At 61.7% G+C, this 25530-nt stretch overlaps 4 protein-coding genes and 1 long non-coding RNA gene across 5 annotated transcripts; 3 read left to right on the top strand and 2 right to left on the bottom strand.

The window, feature by feature from the left end:
• Positions 1-282: 282 nt before the first annotated feature.
• Positions 283-5980, top strand: UBE2M (ubiquitin conjugating enzyme E2 M). The gene is made up of 6 exons (XM_052774875.1): positions 283-710; positions 2160-2254; positions 2717-2755; positions 3566-3669; positions 3918-3981; positions 5772-5980. Exons 1-6 carry the CDS (start codon positions 602-604, stop codon positions 5910-5912), a joined length of 552 nt encoding a protein of 183 aa, XP_052630835.1. The 5' UTR covers positions 283-601; the 3' UTR covers positions 5913-5980.
• A 1137-nt stretch (positions 5981-7117) lies between these two features.
• On the top strand, positions 7118-13616 carry CHMP2A (charged multivesicular body protein 2A). Its single transcript, XM_052774874.1, is given in 7 exon segments — positions 7118-7248; positions 10151-10332; positions 10977-11156; positions 11641-11771; positions 12794-12855; positions 13221-13239; positions 13241-13616. Coding segments are annotated over 6 exon segments (663 nt in total). The 5' UTR covers positions 7118-7248; positions 10151-10164; the 3' UTR covers positions 13344-13616.
• A 1513-nt stretch (positions 13617-15129) lies between these two features.
• LOC128135784 (natterin-3-like) lies at positions 15130-19494 on the top strand. Its single transcript, XM_052774854.1, has 4 exons — positions 15130-15802; positions 16082-16117; positions 16502-16613; positions 17842-19494. The coding sequence occupies exons 2-4, from the start codon at positions 16103-16105 to the stop codon at positions 18849-18851; spliced, it is 1137 nt and encodes a 378-aa protein (XP_052630814.1). The 5' UTR covers positions 15130-15802; positions 16082-16102; the 3' UTR covers positions 18852-19494.
• Positions 16788-17842, bottom strand: LOC128135801 (uncharacterized). Its single transcript, XR_008233224.1, has 2 exons — positions 17163-17842; positions 16788-17021 (listed from the first exon to the last, which is right to left on the bottom strand). It is a non-coding gene; the product is annotated as an uncharacterized LOC128135801 (long non-coding RNA).
• A 2142-nt stretch (positions 19495-21636) lies between the features above and the next one.
• On the bottom strand, positions 21637-25227 carry LOC128135771 (zinc finger protein 696-like). Its single transcript, XM_052774834.1, has 4 exons — positions 24693-25227; positions 24274-24462; positions 23462-23573; positions 21637-23323 (listed from the first exon to the last, which is right to left on the bottom strand). Exons 1-4 carry the CDS (start codon positions 25074-25076, stop codon positions 22548-22550), a joined length of 1461 nt encoding a protein of 486 aa, XP_052630794.1. The 5' UTR covers positions 25077-25227; the 3' UTR covers positions 21637-22547.
• Between the last annotated feature and the right edge of the window lie 303 nt (positions 25228-25530).

Here is a 25530-nt window from a genome sequence, read left to right as displayed (position 1 = left end):
GCCGAAAGCCCTCCGCAGGGGAGCCGAAGGCGGCCAGCCCCCTCTCCTTCCGGGAAAACCCGAGGCCCCTCTGCGGAACAACCCGAACCGGCGGGTTTTTTTCCGGAAAGAGCCGACGCTGCTCGGGAAAGAGCTCAGCAGCACTCGGCGCTTTCCGGAGAGACCCGAGGCGGGGCGGGACTAATCGAACCCACCCCCTTTCCGGAAGAACCCGAAGCGTCTCCGGAAAGAGCCGAAGCGGCGGCGGACGACCCCCCCCCTCCCCCCGGAACGAGTCGTTCTCCTTCCGGAAAAAGCCGAAGCGCTGTTCGGCTCCCGCCCGAGCCCTCTCCGGAAAACCCCGAAGCGTCTCCGAATCCCCCGCCCCCTTCCGGAGAGCCCCGAAGCTCCTTCCGGAGAGTCCCGAAGCGTTTCCGGAAGTTGCCGAGCGGCGCCGGTCGTCGCCGATCCTCCGTCTCCTCAGAACCTCCGTCGTTCTCCGGCTCCCCCGCCGTCCGCCCCCCCTTTTCCCCGCCGGGGGGGGCCCAGCCCGGCTCCCGCCGCCGCCGGGCCCGGTCCGGCCCCCTCCCCGCCGGCCCCCGGCCCGGTTCGGCCCGGCAGGATGATCAAGCTCTTCTCGCTGAAGCAACAGAAGAAGGAGGAGGAATCGGCGGGCGGCACCAAGGGCACCAGCAAAAAGGCCTCGGCCGCCCAGCTCCGCATCCAGAAAGGTGACCGGTCCCCCCCCAACACCCCCCAGCCTTCCCCGGTACCCGTTGGGACCGGACCGGCCGTTGGGGGGGGGGGGGCTGGGCCTAGTGAGGCCCAACGGGAGGGCAGCGGGGCCCGGTGGGGCCTAAGCGGGGAGCACGTACTGGTCCCGGTATGGCCCCGGTGTGGGGGGGAACGTACTGGTCCTGGTAAGGCTGTGTACTGGGCCTGGTAGAGCCCAGGTGAAGGGGAACGTGTTGGTCCTGGTAGGGTCACGTACTGGTCCTAGTAAGGCCCCAGTAAGGGGGAATGTACTGGTCCTAGTAGGGCCACGTACTGGTCCCACTAAGGCCCCGGTGGGGGGAACGTGCTGGTCCCGGTATGGCCCTGGTGGGGTGGAACGTACTGGTCCCAGTAGGGCTATGTAATGTTCCTAGTAAGGCCCTGGTAAGGGGGAATGCACTGGTCCCAGTAAGGCCCCGGTGGGGGGGAATTTACTGGTCCTAGTAGGGCCACGTACTGGTCCCAGTAAGGCCCCAGTAAGGGGGAACGTACTGGTCCTAGTAGGGCCACGTACTGGTCCCACTAAGGCCCTGGTGGGGGGAACGTGCTGGTCCCGGTACGGCTCTGGTGGGGTGGAACGTACTGGTCCCAGTAGGGCTATGTAATGTTCCTAGTAAGGCCCCGGTGGGGGGGAATGTACTGGTCCCAGTAAGGCCCCAGTAAGGGGGAATGTACTGGTCCCAGTAAGGCCCCAGTGGGGGGGAGTGTACTGGTCCTAGTAGGGCCACGTACTGGTCCCAGTAAGGCCCCAGTGGGGGGGAATGTACTGGTCCTAGTAGGGCCATGTACTGGTCCGAGTAAAGCTCCAGTGGGGGGAACATATTGGTCCCAGTAAGGCCCCAGTAAGGGGGAATGTACTGGTCCTAGCAGGGCCATGTACTGGTTCCAGTAAGGCTCCGATGGGAGGAACATACTGGTCCCGGTAGGGCCATGTACTGGTCCTAGTAAGGCCCCGGTGGGGGGCAATGTACTGGTCCCAGTAAGGCCCCGGTGGGGGGCAATGTACTGGTCCCAGTAAGGCCCCGGTGGGGGGAATGTACTGGTCCCAGTAAGGCTCTGGTAGGGGGAATGTACTGATCCTAGTAGGGCTACATACTGGTCCCAGTAAGGCCCCGGTGGGGGGGAATGTACTGGTCCCAGTAAGGCCCCGGTGGGGGGGAATGTACTGGTCCCAGTAAGGCCCCGGTGGGGGGGAATGTACTGGTCCCAGTAAGGCCCCAGTGCGGGGAACGTACTGGTCCCAGTAGGGCTCTGGTGGGGAGGAATGTACTGGCCCCCAGTAGGGCCACACTGGGCCTGGATGACCCAGCCTGGAGGGTGGGCTCGGGCTGGCCCCAGCCCCGTGTCCGTGTCCCCCTGTACCTCCCCTCTGTGTCCCCGGGTGTCACCTGTGTGTCCCCCCCCAGACATCAACGAGCTGAACCTGCCCAAGACGTGTGAGATCGACTTCTCCGACCAGGACGACCTGCTGCACTTCCGCCTCCTCATCTGCCCCGACGAGGTGGGGTCCCCCTGTCACCCCCCTGTCCCCTTGTCACCCTCTTGGGTGTCCCCCCCACTCCCCAAATCCTGCCCCCAGAGTCCTATGTCCCACCCTGGAATCCCCCCTTCCTTTTGTCCCCTCCTGTCCCCGCGTGTCCTCCTGGCTCTCCGCATCCCCCACCTGCTCCTTGTCTCTTCCCCGTGTCCCCTCATGTCATTTCGGGGTCCCTACCCATCCCTGCGCTGTCCTCGTGTCCCCACTGGGACCTCCCATTCCCCCCTGTCACCCCCGTGTCCCCTCCGAAGACCTTCGTGTCCTTTGGGGTTCCCCTGTGCCCCCCCTCTTTCCCTACGGGTCTTGCCCATTTCCCCATCTTTCCCCTGTCCCCCTCTTTGTCCCTACTTGTCCCTTGGTGTCCCCCCGATGTCCCTTGTGTCCCTTCCGTGTCCCCACCCCTGGTGACGTCTGTCTCTCCCACAGGGCTTCTACAAGGGAGGGAAATTCGTCTTCAGTTTTAAGGTCAGTCCTGCACCTGGAGGGGGGGGGGGAGAATTCCGTGGCCACTGACACCCATCCTGGGGCCACCAAGATGGGACCGATGGCCACGTGGCTGCTCCCGGGGCTGGGGGTGGCAGCAGTGGGGTGGTGGCCACCAAGGTGGGACATGCAGCCACCAGGGTGGGACCCACAGTCATGAACTTGTCTTATGGGTGGGAGCAGGAGGCAGGCGGCCGCTGAAACCTGACCTGTGGCCACTAGAAGATGACCAGCTATGACTTGTGGCCACCATATGGGTTGGGATTGGGATCAGGGGTTGGTGGCCACCAAGATGTGACCGGTAGCCAAGTGTCCACCCTGTGGGTTGGGGTAGGGGCTGGTGGCCACCAAGATATGACTAGTGGCCATGTGTCCGCTCTGTATATTGGAGGCGGGGTGGGGGGACTTGGTGGCCACCAAGACATGACCAGGCCGCGTGTCTGTCTCTGTGGCTTGATGATGGGACCTAGGGGTTGGTGACCACTAAGATGTGACTGTTGGCTGCATCTGTTGTGTGATTTGAGGTAGGGAGAAGAAACTGGTGGCCACCAAGATGTGACCTGTGGCCACCGAGACGTGACAAGCAGCCACGTGTCCTCACTGAGGGTTGGGGGCAGGGTCTAGAGGCTGGTGGCTACCACCGTGAAAACAGTGACCACCAAGACATGACTAGAAACCAGGTGTCCACACTGTGGATTGCGGTGGGGGCTAGTGGCCACCAAGACGTGGCCGGTGGCCACAAGGCGGGGGCCGAGCCGTGACACTGTGCCCACTCCCCCTACCCCTTCCCAGGTCGGCCAGGGCTACCCCCACGACCCGCCGAAGGTGAAGTGTGAGACGATGGTTTATCACCCCAACATCGACCTGGAGGGCAACGTCTGCCTCAACATCCTCAGGTGGGCCACTGCCCCCTCCGAGGTGGCCACTGCCCCCTCCAAGGTGGCCACTGCCGTATCTGGGGTGGCCACAGTTGGATCTAGGTCCCCATCTGCCCCCGGATACCCGGCAGGGTGGGACAAGGGGGCAAACGGTTGCCCTGTGCACCTTGAGTGTGGGCACAGGGTGGCCCCAGTCACCTTGGGGTGGCCACGGCCACTGCTGTGGTGGCCCCAGTGTCCCCCCTGACGCCCGGCTCTGTCCCCAGAGAGGACTGGAAGCCCGTCCTGACGATAAACTCCATCATCTACGGCCTGCAGTACCTCTTCCTGGTGAGTACCGCTGGGGTACAAGCCCCTGTGGGTGGGGGGCACCCATCGTGGCTCTGGGGTGGCCCTTGGGGGGCAGCCGGTGGCCTTGGGACACATCCTGGGGGCCCTTGGTGGCCTTGGGACATGTCCTAGGCACCTTTGGTGGCCTTGGGAGACCCTGAGGAGGCACCCTTGGTGGCCTTGGGACACGTCCTAGGCACCCTTGGTGGCCTTGGGACACCTCCTGGGTGCACCTGGTGGCCTTGGGACACGTCCTAGGCACCCTTGGTGGCCTTGGGACACCTCCCGGGTGCACCCAGTGGCCTTGGGACAACCTGAGGAAGCACCTGGTGGCCTTGGGACATGTCCTGGGTGCACCCGGTGGCCTTGGGACACCCTGAGGAGGCACCCGGTGGCCTTGGGACACGTCCAAAGCACCTTTGGTGGCCCTGGGACACCCTGAGGAGGCACCCGGTGGCTTTGGGACACGTCCAAGGCACCTTTGGTGGCCCTGGGACAATCTGAGGAGGAACCTGGTGGCCTTGGGACACCTCCTGGGTGCACCCGGTGGCCTTGGGACACCCTGAGGGAGGCACCCGGTGGCCTTGGGACATGTCCTAGGTGCCCTTGGTGGCCTTGGGAGAACCCAAGGTGGCACCTGGTGACCTTGGGACACCTCCTGGGTGCACCTGGTGGCCTTGGGACACCTTTTGGGGGCACCCAGTGATGCTTAATCCCCCTAAAGGGGCCCCCAGTGACCTGATGACACCCCGAGGTGGCACCCTGTGGTCCAGGCACACCCTGAGGTGGCCCATGGTGGCCCCCCCATGGCCTGTCCCATGAGGACACTTGGTCACTTCATGGGGACACCGGGTGGTTCTAGGTCATCCCAGACTGTCCCCAACCCCAATGCCACCATGGGGACCCCCCCCCGCCTTTAATACCCCAGTGGGGGTGGGATAAGGGGGCAGTTTTCTGCCCTGGGGGGGTATTTGGGGGTGTCAAAGGGGATATGGGGGGGGGCTTAGGGGTCCGGGGGGGGCATCAGGAGGTATTGGGGGGGTATCGGGGCAGTTGTTGGGGGGTTAATTTGTGCTGGGGGGGGTATTGGGGTGCTCGGGGGGGGCATTAAGGAGCCCCAAGGGGTACCAGGGGGCTGTTGGGGAGACCCTGGGGCAGGTAGAGAGCCCCAGGGGGGTATTGGGGGGGTGTTAAGGTGTAGGGGGGGGCAGAAAGGAGTCCTGGGGGGTATTGGGGGGGGCATTAAGGGATATGGGGGGGCATTAAAGAGTCCTGGGGGCTATTGGGGGGGGGACTAAGAAGTATGGGGGGGGCAGTAGGAATCCTGGGGGGCATTAAGGAGTCTTGTGGGGGGCATTAAGGAGTCCCAGGGGTATTTGGGGGGGGGAACTAAGGAGTAGGGGGGGGTGGTAGGAGTCCTGGGGGGGACATTAAGGAGTACGGGGGGGGGGGGGGGGGGCAGAAGGAGTCCCAGAAGGTATAGGGGGGGCATTAAGGAGTCCCAGGGATATTGGGGGGGCACTTAGGAGTAGGGGGGGGCACTTAGAAGTAGGGGGGCACTAAGGAGTCCCAGGAAGTTTGGGGGGGGGCCCCCCCCAAACTAAGGCCCCCCAGCACCACCCAGGAAGCCCCCAAATCCCCATCCCAGTGTGGTCACTCCTAATCTCCCCCCCTGAAAATGCCCGAAAATTTCCGACGCTGGAGGGGGAGGACACACTTAAAGGCTAATAGCACCCCCCCCCCAAAAAAAATAATAAACTGGGGGGGTCCTGTGTCGTTCCCCCCCCCAGGAGCCGAACCCCGAGGACCCCCTGAACAAGGAGGCGGCGGAGGTGCTGCAGAGCAACCGGCGTCTCTTCGAGCAGAACGTCCAGCGTTCCCTGCGGGGGGGCTACGTGGGGGCCACCTACTTCGAGCGTTGCCTCAAGTAGCCCCACCCTGACCCCCACCCTGACCCCCCCCCACCCTGACCCCCCCCTCCCCCTTTTTCCTTCCCCGCCCCCCCCTATTTATTGCCCCCCCGGGGGCGGGGGGGGCCCCCCCCCCTCCTTTTTCTGCCCCCCCCCCCCCCCCCCCCCCCGAGCTGCTCTTGCGGGTGATTAAAGGGCGACGGTAACGAGCGGTGGAGACCCCCCCCCCCCATTACTTCTGGGGGGGGGGGGGTGGTCTTACTGGTTAAACTGGGATGGGGGGGGTGTTTCCAGTTGGGCCCAGTTTGGCTGGTGCACCCCATTCCTGCTCCAGGGAGGTTGGTGTGTCCAGTTACTGGTGTCATGGTTCCCAGTATGGCCAGTTCCCAATCCCAGTGTGCCCAGTATGCCCAGTTCCCTTCCCTAGGGCTCCCAGTGTGCCCAGTTGCCTGCTGTAGGGCTCCCACTATGCCCAGTTCCCAGTCCCAGTGTGCTCAGTATGCCTGGTTCCCTTCCTTAGGGCTCCCAGTATTCCCAGTTGCCTGCCCTGGGGCTCCCAGTGTGCTCAGTTCCCAGTCCCAGTGTGCCCAGTATGCCCGGTTCCCTTCCTTAGGGCTCCCAGTATTCCCAGTTGCCTGCCCTGGGGCTCCCAGTGTGCCCAATTGCCTGCCCTAGGGCTCCCAGTGTGCCCAATTCCCTTCCCTAGGGCTCCCAGTGTGCCCAGTTCCCAATCCCAGTGTGCCCAGCATGCCCAGTTCCCTTTCCTAGGGCTCCCAGTATGCCCAATTGCCTGCCCTAGGGCTCCTAGTGTGCCCGGTTCCCAGTCCCAGTGTGCCCAGTATGCCTGGCTCCCCTCCCTAGGGCTCCCAGTGTGCTCAGTTCCCAGTGTGCTCAGTTCCCAGTTTGCCCAGTTCCCTTCCTCATGGCTCCCAGTATGGCCAGGTCTCACTCCCACTATGCCCAGTTCCTAATCCCAGTGTGCCCAGTATACCCAGCTCCTGGTCCCAGGGCTCCCAGTGTGCGCGGTTTCCCCTGTTCCCTGTACTCCCCAGTATGCCCAGTATCAGCTCCCGCGCTGCCTCGCAGTTGACCCCACTCTGTCCCAGTACACCCGCGCCGCTAGGTGTCGCCATCACCGCCGGAGCCGACGCTCTGGCCGTCTCCTTTCGATTCCCCCTCGCACCGTAAAGGAAGTGGCCGCTCCAGCCGCTTCATCTCGATGGTTTACCACCGGGAGGGCGGGGCCGTGGCGCCCGGCGCACGTGTTCTTCCCTCCGTCACGTGACCGAAACCCGGGCCACGTCACGAGGTTTGCGGAAGTGCGCGGGAGAGACCGGGAGACGCGGAAGGATCCGGGGTGAGGGGCCCGGACAGGCCACCGGAGGGTCATAGAGAGCGGCGGGGGGACAGAGGGGCCCGGTACCGGGGGTCATAGAGACGGGGGAGTGGGCTAGAGGGGCTCAGTACCGGGGAACCATAGAGCGGGGGGGGCGGGAGCAGAGGGACCCGGGGATCATAGAGGTGGGGGTGTAGGGTGGGCTAGAGGGGCCCGGTACCGGTAATACTACAGAGAGGAGCGGGCCAGAGCGGCCGGTACCGGGGTGACGCGAGGGAGTGAGCGGGGCTCGGGACCATAGAGAAGCTCCTCCGGACCTCCGGGAGGGGGCTAGAAGGGACCCCCGTGGAGGGGCCGCCGTCGGCGCCGGGGGGGAGACCATAGAGTCATGGGTCCTCCGGGAGCGGGAGGGGCCCCCCGAGACCATAGAGAGCGGCTTAAGCCGTGCAGAAGGCCCGGCGGGGGCCTCTCTAGGCCTGCACCATAGAGTTGGAGGCGGGAGGACTCGGGGGGACACTCTGGGAGGAGACGAACCACAGAGAGGAAGGGGGCGGGGGGGGCGGCGTCCTCCTCTCCTGGTGATTGGCTGCGCTTCCTGTTGCCATGGTGAAGGGGCGGGGCCTGGGGGGGCGTAAATCAGCTGGAGGGGGTATTGGGGGGCAGCTGGGCCCGGGGGGGTAATAAATGCCCCATGGGGGGGTAATAAATGCCCCATAGGGGGTAATAAATGCCCTTGGGGGTGTAATAAATACCCCTGGGGGGTGTCAGTGGCTTTGGAGGGGTAATAAATGCCCCGGGGGGGGCATAATAAATACCACATAGGGGGTAATAAATGCCCCCGGGGTGTAATAAATGCCCTTGGGAGGGGTGTCAGTGGCTTTGGGGGGGTAATAAATGCCCCATAGGGGGTAATAAGTGCCCCTGGGGGGTGTCAGTGGCTTGAGGGGGGTAATAAATGCCCCTGGGTGGGTCAGAAATACTCCATAGGGGGTAATAAATGCCCTTGGGGGTAATTATACACTTGGGGGGGTAATAAATGCCCCTGGGGGGTGTCAGTGGCTTTGGGGGGGATAATAAATGCCCCTGGGTGGGTCAGAAATATTCCATAGGGGTAATAAATGCTCTTCAGGGGGTAATAAATGCCCTTGGGGGGGTAATAAATGCCCCTGGGGGGTGTCAGTGGCTTGGGGGGGGTAATAAATGCCATTAGGGGGTAATAAATGCCCCATAGGGGGTAATAAATGCCCTTGGGAGTATCAGTGGCTTTAGGGGGGTAATAAATGCCCTGGGGGGGTAATAATACCCTGGGGGGGTAATAAATGCCCCTGGGGGGGGTGTCAGTGGCTTTGGGGGGTAATATGTACCCCATAGGGGCTAATAAATGCCCTTGGGGGTTGTCAGTGGCTTTGGGGGGGTAATAAATGCCCTTGGGCATGTAATAAATGTCCCTGGGGGGTGTCAGTGGCTTTGGAGGGGTAATAAATGTCCCAGGGGGCATAAAAAATGCCCCACGGGGTGTAATAAATGCCCCTGGGGGGGTAATAAATGCCCCATAGGGGCTAATAAATGCCCTTGGGAGGGGTGTCGGTGGCTTTGGGGGGGTAATAAATGCCCCATAGGGGGTAATAAATCCTCCTGGGGGGTGTCAGTGGCTTTGGGGGGCAGTGGGGCGCCTGGGACAGACCCAACAGAGCATCGTGTGTCACCCCCCCTTGTCCTATCTGTGCCCCCCTATTTGTGTCCCCTGTCCCCACCCCCCCATCCCCCCATTCTCCACCCCTGTTTCCTTCTGTCCCCACCCCCCCATGTTCCCCCCTGTTTTCTGTGTGTCCCCCCCCATCTGTCCCCCCCATGTCCCCTGTGGGTCCCTGCCACCTCCATGTCCCCCCGTGTCGGTGTCCCCACCGTGTTCATGGTCCCCTTGTCTTTGGCCTCTGTCCCTCGTGTCCATGTCTCCCATGACCGTGTCCCCCCCCCCATGTCCCTCCATGTCCCCAATGTCCGTGTACCCCAATATTCACATCCCCCATGCCCGTGTCCCCTCCATGCCCGTGTGCCCCAAACACCCATGTCCCCCATATCTGTCACCCACGTCCCCCGTATCTGTGTCCCCATAATGTCCGCATCCCCCATGTCCATGTCACCCCATCCGTGCCCCCCATATCCTCCATACCAACGTCCCCGTGTCCCACCACGTCCCCATGTGTCCTATATCCATGTCCCATCACATCCCCATGTGCCCCATATCCATGTCCCATCACGTCCCTGTGTCCCACCACGTCCCCATGTGCCCCATATCCATGTCCCATCACGTCCCTGTGTCCCACCACGTCCCCATGTGCCCCATATCCATGTCCCATCACGTCCCTGTGTCCCACCACGTCCCCATGTGCCCCATATCCATGTCCCATCACGTCCCTGTGTCCCACCACGTCCCCATGTGCCCCATATCCATGTCCCATCATGTCCCCATGTCCCACCACGTCCCCATGTGCCCCATATCCATGTCCCATTGCGTCCCCGTGTCCCACCACGTCCCCATCTGTCCTATATCCATGTCCCATCGCATCCCCGTGTCCCACCATGTCCCCATGTGCCCCATATCCATCTCCCACCACGTCCCCGTGTCCCACCACGTCCCCATGTGCCCCGTATCCATGTCCCACCACGTCCCCGTGTCCCACCACGTCCCCATGTGCCCCATATCCATCTCCCACCACGTCCCCGTGTCCCACCACGTCCCCATGTGTCCCATATCCATCTCCCACCACGTCCCCATGTCCCACCATGTCCCCGCGTCCCCCGTATCCTCCACATCCACGTCCCTGTGTCCCCCATTTCCGTGTCCCCCCGTGTCCGTGCCCTCCTATCCGTGCCCCATCCGTGTCTCCGATGTCCCATGTCCCCCCGTCCGTCTCCCCAGGCGCCGCTGCCACCATGGACCTGCTGTTCGGGCGCCGGAAAACGCCAGAAGAGTTGCTGCGGCAGAACCAGCGGGCGCTGGCCCGCGCCATGCGGGAACTCGACCGCGAGCGCCAGAAGCTCGAAGCGCAGGAGAAGAAGATCATCGTCGACATCAAGAAGATGGCCAAGCAGGGCCAGATGGTGAGGGGACACCACGGGGACGGGGACGGGGACGTGGAGAGCACCGGGAGACCGCAGGGGGAATGGGACAATACGGAGGGGACCGCGGGACTGTTGTGGGGGACACGGTGGGGACAGGAGAACGCAGAGGGGACACGAGGACACGGAGGGGACCAAGGGACTGCAGTGGGGACACGGGGACGTAGACGGGACCAGGGGACACGGAGGGGACCAGGGGACACGGAGGGATCCAGGACTCTTGGAGGGGACCACGGTGGGGACATGGAGGGTGTTGGGACACTTGGGGGGAGACCAGGGGATCGTGGAGGGGACCTGGGGGACAGTGGTGGACCATAGTGGTGACCAGGGGACCATGGAGGGGACTTGAATGCTGGGGGGGGGTGACCGGGGACCATGGTGGGACTAGGGGATGCGGCTGGGACATGGGTGCATGGAGAGGACGAGGTGACACGGTGGGGATTGGAGGGGGGGGACCGTGGAAGTCCCCACGTGACCAAAGTGGGTGCAAGGGGACCAGGAGACCGTTGAGATGGTGGGGGGGACCATGGTGGGCCCTGAGGGACACAGAGGGATCCCTGGAGATCTTGGGGGACCCCTTCTTGGGGGACCTCGTGGCCACTCGACGTTCCCCCTGTGGCCTTCAGGATGCGGTGAAGATTATGGCGAAGGACTTGGTGCGGACGCGGCGTTATGTGAAGAAGTTCATCACCATGAGGGCCAACGTCCAGGCTGTGTCCCTCAAGATCCAGACCCTCAAGTCCAACAACTCCATGGCCCAGGCCATGAAGGGTGTCACCAAGGCCATGGCCACTATGAACCGGCAGGTGGGTGCCCGTGGGGATGTCCGTAAGGCTGTGACCGCCGTAAGCTGCCCTGGGGTGGCCACGGGGATGTCCTTGAGAATGCGGCCACCACAAGCTGCCCCAGGGGAGATCTCCAAGGCTGTGGCCACCACAGGTTGCCCTGGGCTGCCCGCGAAGATGTCCCCAAGACCATGGCTATCACCAGCTGCTTCAGGGGGACGTCCCTGTGGCCATGGCCACCACAAGCTGCTTGTGAGGATGTCCGTAAGACCGTGGCAACCATGAGCTTCCTCAGGGGATGTGCCCAAGGCCACGGCCACCAAAAACCCCTCGAGGTGGCCATGGGGACATCCCCAAGACCGTAGCCACCACAAACCACCCGAAATGGTCCTGGGGACCTACCCAAGGCTGTAGCCACCATGAAGTGCCACCAACACGGCTGCGGGGACATCCCCGTGTCCCTGTGTGCCACTTGCCGTGTTCGTGTGTGTCCCCCCCTCCGCAGCTGAAGCTGCCCCAGATCCAGAAGATCATGATGGAGTTTGAGAAGCAGGCGGAGATTATGGACATGAAAGAGGAGCTAATGAACGACGCCATCGATGACGCCATGGGGGACGAGGACGATGAGGAAGAGAGGTGGGGACACGGAGGGGACGTTGGGGTCGTGGAGATGGGGATTTGGGGGACAGGGAGGGGACGTTGGGGTCGTGGAGACGGGGATTTGGGGGACACGGAGGGGACGTTGGGGTCGTGGAGACGGGGATTTGGGGGACAGGGAGGGGACGTTGGGGTCGTGGAGACGGGGATTTGGGGGACACGGAGGGGACGTTGGGGTCGTGGAGACGGGGATTTGGGGGACACGGAGGGGACGTTGGGGTCGTGGAGACGGGGATTTGGGGGACAGGGAGGGGACGTTGGGGTCGTGGAGACGGGGATTTGGGGGACACGGAGGGGACGTTGGGGTCGTGGAGACGGGGATTTGGGGGACACGGAGGGGACGTTGGGGTCGTGGAGACGGGGATTTGGGGGACACGGAGGGGATGTTGGGGTCGTGGAGACGGGGATTTGGGGGACAGGGAGGGGACGTTGGGGTCGTGGAGACGGGGATTTGGGGGACACGGAGGGGACGTTGGGGTTGTGGAGACGGGGATTTGGGGGACACGGAGGGGGACGTTGGGGTCGTGGAGACGGGGATTTGGGGGACGGGGAGGGGACGTTGGGGTCGTGGAGACGGGGATTTGGGGGACGGGGAGGGGACGTTGGGGTCGTGGAGACGGGGATTTGGGGGACATGGTGGTAGAACGGGGATATGGGGGATGTGGAGAACTGGAGGACAGGGACATGGCGGTGGGGGGGACGTGAGGGCTGAGGACATGGGGGGGGCACATGGGGACACCCGGGGTGGGCTGGGGAGGGTTGGGGACATGGCGGGTGGGGGGATGCGGGGGCTGAGGACATGGAGGGGGGGACACATGGGGACACCCGGGGAGGGTTGGGGACATGGAGGGGACACGGCGGAGGAAGGGGGGGGGCAGATATGGAATGCCGGGAAGGTTGAGGACACCTTGGGTGGGGACAGAGCGGGTCAGGGGACACTTGGGGGGGGCGTGGGGGGGTCCCCCCCCGGTGTCACCGCTGACCCCCCTTGTCCCCCGCAGCGACGCGGTGGTGTCACAGGTGCTGGATGAGCTGGGGCTGAACCTGACCGACGAGCTGGCCAGTGAGTGGGGGGGGGGGGGCATTTTGGGGGGCTAGGGGGGTATTTTGGGGGGGGTGTAGTTGAATATCCATGGGGGGGGGCATTTTGGGGGTATTTAAGGGGCTGTGAGGGGCACTGGGGAGCAGGGGAGGGGGGGTATTTGAGTGGTCTGGGGGGGGGATTTGGGGGATCGGGGGGGGCATTGGGTGGTAGATACAGGTCTGGGGGGGCATTTAGGGGGGCACGGGGGGATTTAGGGGGTCTGGGGGCTATTTGGAGGGATATTTGGGGGGTAGATGAGGGTCTGGGGGGGGTATTTCAGGGGCTTGGGGGGCGTTTGAGGGGAAGGTGGTGACCCCCTGACCTCTGCCCTTTGCCCCCCCCAGCCCTGCCCCCCGCCGGGGGGGTCGCTGGCGGCGGGGGAGGGGCGGGCGCCCGAGGCCGCGGCCGCGCTGGCCGACGCCGACGCCGACCTGGAGGAGCGGCTCAAGAACCTGCGCCGGGACTGACCCTTGACCTCCGACCCCTGACCCCCCACCTGGATGACCCGAAATAACCCCCCGCCCCCCCTTTCTTTTTCGCCACCCTGCGACTCCGGGGTTGACCCCTGCTGCTCCGCGACCCCGGGGTTGACCCTACGACCCCCCCCGGGGTTGACCTCAGCGAACCCGCGACCCTGGAGCCGCCCCGGGGTGACCTCTGACCCCGTGCGACCTACGGTCACCGCCGTGACCCCTGCGGTGACCTTTGAACTTAGCCAACGGCGACCCGCCTGCCCCCGATCCCTGTGGGGTGACTCTTGCCCCCCCCCGGGGCTGACCCTTGACCTCTGGCGTTGACCTCTGGTGACCTATGACCCCTCCCGGGGATAACCCCCAGTGACCTTTGACCCTGCCCAACCCTCCCTGGCCTGGGGGGGGTCTCTCAGACACACTACAGGACCGTGGCCCCCCCCCCAGTTATTTGCCCCCCTGGGGTATTTTCCCACTTAATCTGGATTATTGACCCTCTGTTGGGGTATTTGGCCCCCCCCCGGGGTATTTGCCCCCCCCCCCGGGGGTATTTGCCCCCTTTATCTGGATTATTGACCTTCTGTTGGGGTATTTGGCCCCCCCCGGGGTATTTGCCCCCCCCCCCCCCGGGGGTATTTGCCCCCTTTATCTGGATTATTGACCCTCTATTGGGGTGTTTGGCCCCCCCCCCCGGATATTTGCCCCCTTTATCTGGGTTATTGACTCTCTCGGGGTATTTGCCCCCCCCGGGGATATTTGCCCCCCCCCCCGGGGTATTTGCCCCCTTTATCTGTGTTATTGACTCTCTCTTGGGGTATTTGCCCCCCCCCCCCCCCCGGATATTTGCCCCCTTTATCTGGGTTGTTGACTCTCTCTTGGGGTATTTATCCCCCCCCGGGGGTATTTGCCCCCATCTTTCCATTATTTGCCCCCTCTTGGGGTATTTGCACTCCCCCCCCTGGGGTATTTGCCCCTTTTGGGGGTATTTGCCCCCCCCCCGGGGCAGTTGAACCGGGGCAATAAAGGCCGCATGTTGGTATTTGCTGCCTCCCCCCGGCTTCTTCCTGGGGGTGCCCAGTGCCACCCAGTATGGGACTGGGAGCACTGGGGGAGGGGTGGAGGGGGGGGGCATTCACTGGCGGCTGCTATAGGGTTGGGGGTGCTGGTAGGGGAGGGTGGTCCCGGACACCCGGGTCCTTCCCGGGTGGGGGTCCCGGACTTCTGGGACCTTCCCGGGTGGGGGTCCGGGACACCCAGGTCCTTCCCGGGTGGGGGTCCGGGGACACCCAGGTCCTTCCTGGGTGGGGGTCCCGGACACCCGGGTCCTTCCTGGGTGGGGGTCCCGGACTTCTGGGACCTTCCCGGGTGGGGGTCCGGGACACCCGGGTCCTTCCCGGGTGGGGGGTCCCGGACACCCGGGTCCTTCCCGGGTGGGGGTCCGGGACACCCGGGTCCTTCCCGGGTGGGTGTCCCAGATGCCTGGGTTCCTCCCCAGTTTGGGGTCTGGTTCAGGGCTCTGGATACTGGGAAGGGGGGTGGGGGTTGGTTTGGGGTGCAGGACCCCTGGGTCCCTCCCCAGTTTGGGGTGGGAGCTGGGGGGGCTGGCTTGGGTGCCCGGACACCTGGGTCCCTCCCAACTGCCTCTCCCCTCCCCTTCCCCACCAGCGAGCCTCGGTTCGACACCAAACCAGACGACATCCCGTTTCTGCGCTAAAAACCGGCATTTTGGGGCAGATGAGAAAACACCGCATGGGCCCAGCAGCCACCACCATCTTTTGGGGCAAAAACTCCCCAAATCGCTGTGTCCTCACTGCAAAAACTTCCCTTTTTGGCGGAAAATCCCCATTTTTAGCACCCATGTGGATTTTGGGTCTGTCGGCTGATTTTTTTTGTGTCCTAGAGGTGTGTGCGTGATCCAAGTTGGCTTGAATTCCCTTTGATTTACAGGTTCGAAGCAGAAAATGTAGATTATTTTTTTAAAAAAGGGATTTTTTTTTCCCCCAGCATGGGGAAAAAATAGGGGTTTATGTGATTTTTCCAGAAATACTGATTTCTGAGAGCGATATTTTGGGGTGAGAGGAACTGCTTTGAGAACGTGAAACATCCCGGGCGCCTGACCATGGGCGTTTTGTGCTGCTTGCGGGTGCTTTTTGTGCATCACTAACGCATTTTTCCTGACGGCAAAAAAAAAAAGAAGAAGTGCTAACTTTCTGCAAAACGCAGACAAATTGCCAAATTTCTAATAATAGTCCTCCCTCCCCCCTTCTTTTTTTTTTTTTTTTTGCATTTATTTGCACTTCTTTTCCTGTTCAGACTTCGGCCTTTCCCAGGGCTCGTGTGTCTCCGGGCGAGCTCAAGCCGTGCAGGAAAACACCGCTCGGGGCTAGAAGTGACCCAAAAAGGACCAAAACCACCCCAAAAAAAGGGATTTACATCAAAGCGGGAGCAGAGGCGAGGTAGGGAGTGCGGCATGGGGCAGCAAAACACGGGCAAGCGCCGGTTGGGATTTGCATCGAGCCCGCGGCTCGTGGGCAAAATATCCAGCAGAACCCAAAACGATTGCTTTTAGCCCCAAAATGTGGAGCTGGGCATTTGGGAGCCCCACAGGAGGAAGCGCTTGTTCCCAGCAAAGATGGGACAGTTGCGGATGGTTTGTTGGGTCGGGAGGACGATGTGACCGTGGGGCCGCTGAAATGAATATGTTTCTTTATTAAAAATGTATATTTAAATCGCAGCCTCCGGAGGTGGCCGGCAGGATGCTGAGGTGTGAGGTATGGCGCTTTGCGGGGCACTGTTTTGGGTTATTTAGGGGATTTTTAACTGCTTCAGGGGAAAAAAAGGATACTTCCTACCTCCTAGAAAATAATTATTTAAAAATTTAAATGAAATAAAAAAAGAAATAAAAGAAAAAAAAAAAAGAGTTATTATGAGTGGGTGCCGTGTTGCATTAACCAGCCTCTCCTTTTTCCCCCTGGGCTGGTTAAAAATTAAAGCTGTGTCCATATGACCAGACAGGATTTCACCCCAAAAACCAGACGGACAAAGGGATGTCAGGATACAGCCATGACCCGACTCCTGGTCAGGAGTTGCCGTTGGGGTGTGGGACTGTGAGGTGGTGCTTGAAGGGGTGACACCTCCCCTGGTCTTCTCCGCAGTTATTCCTCACCGCCACCCTCCTCTTCCTCGGCCGTGGAAGCAGCGGGGCTGATGGACCTGCCAAAATCCTGTCGGTGGGAGTGATGGGAAGGAGACCTCTGCAGCCCCCAGGTGAGTCTTGCTCCTTGGTGGGTTGACTTTGGCTGGCTGGCAGACGCCCACCCAGCCGCTCTCTCCCCTTCCTTGGCTGGAAGGGGGAGAAAATAAGATGAAAAAAGCTCGTGGGTTGAGATAAAGTCAGGGAGATCACGGACCCTTTACTGTCATGGGCAAAGCAGACGCGACTTGGAGGAGATTAATTAAATTTATTGGTAATTAAAAATAGAGTAGGATGGAGAGAAACAGAGAAAACTAGAAACACCTTCCCCCCCAGCCTCAGCTTCACTCCTGACTCTTCTACCTTCTTCTCCCCTGAGAAGGCGTAGGGGAATGGGGGCTGTGGTCAGTTCCTAACAACTATGGGATCTAGTCCTTCATGAACTGGGTCCTTCCCACGGGCTGGAGTCCTTCGGGATGAACCTGCTCCAACGTGGGCTCTCCACGGGCTGGAGTCCTTCGGGATGAACCTGCTCCAACGTGGGCTCTCCACGGGCTGGAGTCCTTCGGGATGAACCTGCTCCAACGTGGGCTCTCCACGGGCTGGAGTCCTTCGGGATGAACCTGCTCCAACGTGGGTCCTTCCCATGGGCTGGAGTCCTTCAGGTTCAACCCGCTTCAGCATGGACTCTCCATGGGCTGTAAGGGAAACCTCTTCTCCAGCCCCTGAAGTACCTCCTCGCCCTCCTTCTTCACTGACCTTGGTGTCCGCAGGGTTGTTTCTCTCACATTTTTCTCATTCCTCTCTCTCACAGCATTTTTTAGCCTTTCTTGAATACGTTACCACAGAGGCACCACCAGCGTCACTGATGGGCTCAGGTTTGGCCAGCGGTGATTCCATTTTGAAGCCAGCTGGACCTACCTGTGTCCAGTGTGGAGCAGCCCAATGACTCTTGTCACAGAGGTCACTTCTGCAGCCCCCTCCCGCCCAAAACCTTGCCACGTAAATCCGGTCCATGGTCTCATCCATCCCTCTGTCCTCCAATGCGGGAAGGTCTCTGCTCTTCTGATTTTTAGCAGGATTGCCCCCCACTTTGCCCCCCCAAATTTAAGAAGGGTTCATTGAGATGTCTTACTTATGGTTTTCCTGGCCATCCATGCTCGGGCAAGTGTGAGGTGTCACGTTGTCAGCACCTTCCCCAATGGGGTGGATCTCTGCAGGACGTTGCTCCGGCAGCTTTGAGCCGGTGGGGCAGGATGGAGGCATCTCATTTCACCCAAATCCCCCATTTCTTCCCCGCAGCCGCCAGCTGGAGCTTTCCCCGGAGGAAGCGAGATGTGGAGCCACCTTCATACCTGAAGTGGGTGGCTTTTGAAGGCAAGCTGCCCGCCGATGCCGTCTCCAACTGGAACGACTATGCCAAGAGGATGGAGTATGTCTGCTCAACAGGAGTGCTCGGCTGCAACACTGGTGCCTACGTCCCCGACCGAGGTCCCTTCTGCTTCTTCCCGTTTGCAGAAGGGGAGCAGAGCACCCCCACCTTCAAGGTGTTAGTCAACGTGGGAGACTTTGAGGCGCTGGACTGGGTGGACGCCTCCTTCGGCAGCGTGCCCGAAAACGCCGTGGAGGGCTGCCCATCCGTTGATGTCTTCGTTGGGAGGAACCGCTATGGCTTGGGCAAGGTCACCAAAGAGCAGAGGGCTGCCTTCGTAGTGGTGGATGGTGAGGAGGTTTGGTACAAGTGGTACCAAGTCTTGGTGGTCAAGAAGGGCCCAGCAGACATCACCATCTCCGATGTCCGCTACAACATCAGCGGGGCAGTGGAACACGGGGAGGACGTCACCCTGACGAAGACCACGATGAAGAATGAGGGCTGCCAAGGGGTGCGGAAAGCTGTCACCTTGGAGGAGGCCACTGAGATGGAGCACGACTGGGAGATAGACCAGAGGGTCTTCGCCACCATCCGTGGGGTGTTGCGAGCCGCCGTCTTGGCCTTCAATGGGACGGGCTGGGAGGTCACCAATGTCAACAACATCCCCTGGGTGGGGGGAGCCAGCACCAGCGAGTATGTTGTCCATACCCGCGTGATTGAGGAGGAGGTGCGGCCCCAGATGGTGTGCACGGTGGCCCTGGAGGGACGCCGGTTGGACGTCCGCGTCCCTTTCACCGCGCAACTGACCCGTAATTTTGGCGACGGTCAAGCGCACCATGTGGCTGTGACGGGGTGGGCTCGCAGCCGGGCGGTGGTGGGTGTCAGGGCCAGTGTCAAGCAGTGCTGGCCCATCACCGATGTCTCACCATGCCGGGCGTAGAGGATGGTGAGGTGGGTTGGTGCATCCGGCACGTTCTACTGTGACACAGGATGCAATGCCACGCGATTTTTTGCAATCTTTCTTCTGGGTTTGTTTTTGTTTGTTTCCCCCCCAATAACTACCATCTCACCCCAAAACAGGATGGCAGCAACTTGGAATGCAGAAAAATGTATTTTTTTTGGCCTTCCATATTTTTCATTTTCATGGCATAACCTTCATCCCTCTCTGAAACGACATGGCAACAACGCAGAATGCAGAAAAACGTGGGGTTTTCCGTCTTTATTTTCTATTTTCTCCAAAATAAGCTCCATCTCTCCCCCAAAAGACACAGCAACAACGTGGAATATAGAAAAATGCTGGATATCGCAGTCTGCATTTTCTATTTTTTTCCCCAATAACCTCCGTCTCTCCCTGAAACAGGACGGTACCAGCATAGGATGCAGAAAAATGCATTTCTTATAGTCTCTATTTTTCCTTTTTTCCCCCATAACTTTCGTCAATCGTCTCTCTCCAACCTGGCAGAGCTGCCGCCTGTTGAGGAACCTCTCTCCACCCAGAGCTGGATGGACATAATTTCCTGCTGCGATGCCTGTGTTATCTTTTCCTCTTGGGTTTGATGAAAAATGCTTGCAGAGCAAACAAATTCAGCTGTGTGGTTCATTAGAACGCTGCCAAAAAGTAATTTTGTAAGCAAAGGGGTGAGGAAGAAGGAAAAAAAAGCCAAAATAAGGGATGCAAAGGCAAGTACTCATCTCAGGGTGACGGTGGAGGCTGTGTCCTTGGAGGATGCTCATGGAGGTGACACCATCTCATGGTGATGGTGGAGGTTGTGTCCTTGGAGGATGCTCATGGAGGTGACACCATCTTGGTGTGATGGTGGAGGCTGTGTCCTTGGACAAGGTACCATCTCAGGGTGATGGTGGAGGTTGTGTCCTTGGAGGACACTCATGGAGGTGGCACCATCTCAGGATGGAGGCGGCACCATCTCGGGATGATGGTGGAGGTTGTGTCCTTGGAGGATGCTCATGGAGGTGGCACCATCTCATGGTGATGGTGGAGGTTGTGTCCTTGGAGGATGCTCATGGAGGTGGCACCATCTTGGTGTGATGGTGGAGGTTGTGTCCTTGGAGGATGCTCATGGAGATGGCACCATTTCAGGATGACGGTGGAGGTTGTGTCCTTGGAGGACACTCATGGAGTTGGCACCATCTTGGTGTGATGGTGGAGGCTGTGTCCTTGGACGAGGTACCATCTCAGGGTGATGGTGGAGGTTGTGTCCTTGGAGGACACTCATGGAGGTGGCACCATCTCAGGACGGAGGCGGCACCATCTCGGGATGATGGTGGAGGTTGTGTCCTTGGAGGACGCTCATGGAGGGGACACCATCTTGGGATGATGGTGGAGGTTGTGTCCTTGGAGGATGCTCATGGAGGTGGCACCATCTCGGGGGTGATGGTGGACCAAAGCCGCCCCCCTCGGCGCCCAAGGGGTTAACCCCCTCCTCACCTCCCCCCCCCCCCTTCCCGCCAAGGCAGGAGCGACAGCGGAGCCGACCAATCGATGCTCGGCTAGGGTGGCCGCTCCGCCCACCGGGCACCGACGGGCGGGGGGCAGCCAGGAGGACTTTGGGGGGTCCCGGGGGTCTGGGGGGGGGAGCTGAGAGCTGGGGGAGTCCAGAAGAGCTGGGGGGGGGTACAGAGGGGTTGGGGGGTCCTGGAATGCGGGCTGGGGGGGTCCCCAAAAAAGCTTGGGGGGGGGGTGTCCAGGGGGCTGGGAGGGGCAAAGATTTGGGGAGACCCCAGATGGCCTGGGGGGGCGGGGGATGGTCCCCTAGAGGGTTGGGGGGGGGTCTCCCCAAATCTTGGGGATTGCAAGCACTGCACTGCGACGCAACACGCTGCACTGCAACATGTGCAGCACTGCAATGCAAATGCAATGCTGCAGCGCAAGCCTGGCGCTGCAATGCCAATGCAACGCTGCAGCGCAAGCGCTGCACTGCCATGCAAATGCAACGCTGCAGTGCACGTGCTACGCTGCAGCGCACATGCAACGCTGCAGCGCAAGCACCATGCACTGGGCCGTGGGTAACAAAATGCAGTGCAAGGCTGTGCGCGCCGCAAGCGCGCCGCCGCACTGGAGGCACCACTGTGGCTGCAGCGCCCCCGTTGCAGATGCAGCGCAACCTTCGCTGCGCGTGGCAAAAGCCACGTTGCATGGCGGCACGCTGCAAATGCGCCGCGCCGCACGAACCGCCTTGCATCGCCACGAGCGCAACACACGACGCCCGCAGGGCACAGCTGCAAGCAGCACTGCGAGGTCCCACCGCCGCAGCGCCGTCTTCCCCAGGCTCCTCTGCAAGCGCAACGCCCCATGGCTCGGCGCTGCGTCGCCGCGCTGCACCACGCGTGCCAAGCTGCTCGACAGCCCCGGGATGCATTTCGCTTGCAACCTCCCATATCAAACGCGCTTGCACGCCGCAATAAAAAACCCACAAAGCAGCGCAGAGAGGTGGCTAAAACCATCGTTACAGCAAAAGGGGGGGCAAAAAATTGGGGTGCGTGTGTGCGCGAAACCGGCCCGGAGGAGGGAAGCAGAACGGCGAAGGTTTGCCCAAGCCACCCCGGCACCCATTTTTGAGCCCTGGGCAACCAGGCAAGCGGCTGGTGAGGTAGGTCGGTCCTCTCGAAATTTAAGGCCCGGTGTGCGCGGGGCTTGAGGGAGGGGGACGGTGGGGAGGGGATGGCGCTGGCTGCGATGAATAAATACCAAAAAGGGGGCGGAGGGTGGGGGAAAGGTGAGTTGCAATTGAAAGGGAAGAACGGGGCGTCCCCGGTGGTGGGGTTAGGGTGGAGGGGAGATGGAAGTGCCCTGAGGAGATGGGTGAGGGGACCAGGGAGGCACCAAGCTCATGGGGGACGTCAATCATCAGTTCGTCTTCATCGCCCGTCTGTGTTACATCTCCTTTGGGACGCTGTCCTGGAGTCACCAGGCTCACACGGGACATCAGTCATCAGCTGGTCTTCATCCCCAGCCACGTCGCATCTTCTCCAGGACCAGGGAGACATGTCCTGGAGCCACCAGGTTCATGGAGGACATCAATCATCAGGTCATCTTCACCCTTGACTATGTTGCATCTCCTCCAGGACCAGGGAGATACATCCTGGAGCCACCAGGCTTGTGGAGGACATCAGTCACCAGCTCCTCATCCCACCGTCCTCATTGCATCTCCTCTGGGCCCAGGGAGCCGTATCATGGAGCCACCAGGCTCATGGGGGGGGTCATCCATCATCAACTTGTCTTCACCCCCAGCTGTGTTACATCTCTGGGACGCAGTGTCCTGGAGCCACCAGGCTCGTGGGGGACATCGGTCATCCGCTCAACTTCACCCCTATCTGTGTCGCATCTCTGGGATCAGGGAGCCAAGTCTTGGAGTCGCTGGGCTTGTGGGGGACATCAAGCATCAGCTCATCATCCCCCCCCCATCCATGTTGCATCTCCTCCGGGCAAACCAGTCCATCCGCAGCAGCCGTATGGCACCGGCCGGCAAGGAAACCAGCACCGGCCATCCGGGGCATCCGCCAGGTCCACCCCACCCACCCAACCTCAACCGTCCCCCACGGTGGTCACCCCATCACCACCTCCTCCACCGGGATGAAGCGGCGTCACCTTCCTCATCCTCCCCACCGCCAAACCCCATCACTTGTCCCTGGCGGCCACCCGGGCGTGGATGCGCGTGTGCCGGGCGAGGGAGGACTTGTTGCTGAAGCTCTTTCCGCAGTGGGGACAGGGGAAGGGTCTCTCGCCCGTGTGCGAGCGCTCGTGCACCGTCAGGTCCGCTAAGTACTTGAAGCTCTTGCCGCAGGCGCCGCAGGGGTACGGTCGCTCCTCGGTGTGGCTCCGTTGGTGCATGGTGAGGTTGGACTGCTGGCTGAAGCGCTTGCCGCAGGCGGCGCAAGGGTAGGGTCGCTCGCCCGTGTGCGACCGTTGGTGCTTGTTGAGGTCCGACGGGTTGGTGAAGGTCTTGCCGCAGGAGCCGCAGGCGTAGGGACGCTCGCCCGTGTGAAGCCGTTGGTGGGTGGTGAGGGTGGAGAGGTGGCCGAAGCTCTTGCCGCAAGCCCCGCAGGCGTAGGGCTTCACTCCCGTGTGGGTTCGCTGGTGGGTCTTCAGGTGGGTCAACCGGCCGAAGCTCTTGCCGCACTCGCCGCAGGGGTATGGACGGTCCTTCCCCTGCACCGATGGCTCCCGCTTCGCCCAGGGCTTCTCCGGGCTCCTGGTGTCCTCTGCCGGTCTGGGCGGACCTTGGGTGAGGGGCTGTGGGAAGGTGGTGGGATCCCGTGGGATCTGTCGCCGGTGGGTCCCCCTCTGGGCAGCGGTCCTGGCTGTCGGGACACCCTGAAGGGTGCTGGCTGGGTGCGGGGGGTCTTGCCGTTGCAAAATGGACGCCTCCGGGTCTCTGCTCGCCACGGTGGGACCTGCTGGGGAGGGGGAAGGAGAAGATGCTTCATGAGTTGGTTCTCAATGGAGGACACCACCCTTCTCCTCTGACCCCACCACCCTCGATCTCCTCCAGCAACGGCAGAGATGGTCCAGCTCCCACCGTTGAGCGAAACCCCAAATCCATCCACGGATGGCCATCAGGCCATGCCAGGAGAGGGATGAAGTTGAAGCCACCTCAGCAGAGGAGCCCAGCCGGTCCGAGGGGCAAGGACGGCTGCAGGACGACTGAGAGAAGGCCACCATGCTCCAACCATCATCCCCAAAACACCACAACTCCTCAAAGCAGTGTTTCCAGCGTCGCCGTGAAGGAGAAGCTGATGCTGGAGGAAGGGAACAAGATTTGGGGCTCATAGTTTCCAGAGGACAAACGGGGAGAACAAGAGCTCTCTACGGATGCTCATGAGCTTCACTCCAAGATCTCCATCCTCCTCCAACTTCTCCACAACTCAGGAGACGGCTGTCTTCCAGCTTCCCACACTGGTGTGGACATCTCAGATACGTCTCCCAGGCCTTCTTTCTCGCTTCAGTTTGGCTTTTGAGCCCAAGACCTTTCTTCTCACACCGCAAGAGGGCTCAAGATCACAGGCGGTGGCACCGCTGTGAAAGTCTGTCTGGATTCTTCTTGGGGTCACGTCCTTCTCTTTCCTCAGTGCCCCAAGAGTTTTCCCAGCACCAGGACCTCATTTTTGACCCTTTCCCCTCCTTCGCTCTCACGCGTCCTCCCTCGAGAGCAACAAAACCACCCCAAAAAAGAACAATGACACCATGGGGACATTTGTGGGGAGGACCAGACCGGACCAAGCCCATCGCAGGAGACAACCCTACCGCCCTCCGAGCTCCCCTGGCTCCTACAGCAGCTTCTTCACCCCCTTTTTTTTTTTTTTTTTGGAGGGGGGTGAAGGGTCTTTTTCCTCGAACCCATTACCTGCTTCCTGCAGGCGCCGCTCCTCTTCCTCGGGGACAAACTTGACCTTGCCCCGGGCCACCTCCTCCGCCAGTCGTCCCCAGAGGGGAACTGGGGTGACACCGACGGGGGGCTCGGTGGGTCCCCCAACACTTCAGGGTCCTCTGCGTCCCCCGGGGCCACCTCCTCCACCTTCACGCGCACCGTCACCTGTGGGACCCAAGGGAAAAAGAGGCACCCGAAGGGCTGCAGAGGGGAGTTGGGTGCCGAGGACCCCCATCCCTCCTCCTGCCTTTCCAGGGTCAATTTTGGGGGCGTCCCGTGGGAATGAGCTCGGAAGCACCGCTGGAGCGGGGGGGTTGTACCCCGTTTTGGGGAACAGGAGGGTAGAAGCTCCTCGCAAACCCCCACCCGGGGCAGGATCCGGCCGCTGCTCTCACCTGCTGCTCCCAAATCCCATCGGGATCTCCCTGTCCCAACTGGAAGCTCTCGGCCAAGGCGACGGCTTGGGCGCAGGATTCGGGATGTCGCACCCAGACCCAGCTCTGGATTTCCTCGGGAAGGATGCTGAGGAATTGCTCCAGCACCAGCAACTCCATGATCTGCTCCTTACTCCGCACCTCCGGCCGTAACCAACCCTGCGACAGCTCCCGCAACCGCCGGCAAACGTCCCGCGGGCCCGATGCCTCCTGGTACCGGAATTGCCGAAAACGCAAGCGGCGCATCTCCGTGCCGGCACCGCCGCCGTGCAGCGCCGGTACCAACCGTCGCGCCCACTCCCCCCGGGGCCAGCGACGTCTCTCGGTCACCCGCTCCAACGACATCGGGGACCCCTCCGTGTCCTCCTCCGGGCACGGCGGAGGGGGGGCGAGGGGCCGGGGGACGCCGGCGGCCCCCCTCCGGTTGCAGCCGCCAGCGAGGTCGCGTCGTCGGGGTCTCCATGCTGCCGGGCTCCGTTGTTGGTGTGTGTGTCCCCCACAACTCTCCTGGGGGGGGGGGGGGTGTGATGTGGAGGGGGGGGGGGGCCTTGCAAAGCAGCCGGTGGGGTGGGCTCTGCAGGCGGGGGGGGGGGGGAGAGCAGGACATGGCTTTGCAAAGACCCCCCCCCCCCTCGGTCTGCCAGCTTTGTACCCCCCCCCCAAGAACTATACAATGTGCCCCCCCACCCCCTAGCCTTGCAGAGCCCCCCAGGACCCCTGCAATGTGACCCCCCCCCCCAACCCCTACCCTTGCAAGAGCTGTGCAAAGCTTGCAAAGACCCTCACCCAGCCCCCCCAG

The sequence above is a fragment of the Harpia harpyja genome, chromosome 24 (genome assembly GCF_026419915.1).
Source record: "Harpia harpyja isolate bHarHar1 chromosome 24, bHarHar1 primary haplotype, whole genome shotgun sequence".
NCBI lineage: Eukaryota > Metazoa > Chordata > Aves > Accipitriformes > Accipitridae > Harpia > Harpia harpyja.
The sequence above is the reverse complement of the archived record's forward strand: the minus strand, read 5'-3'. Positions and strand labels throughout refer to the sequence as shown.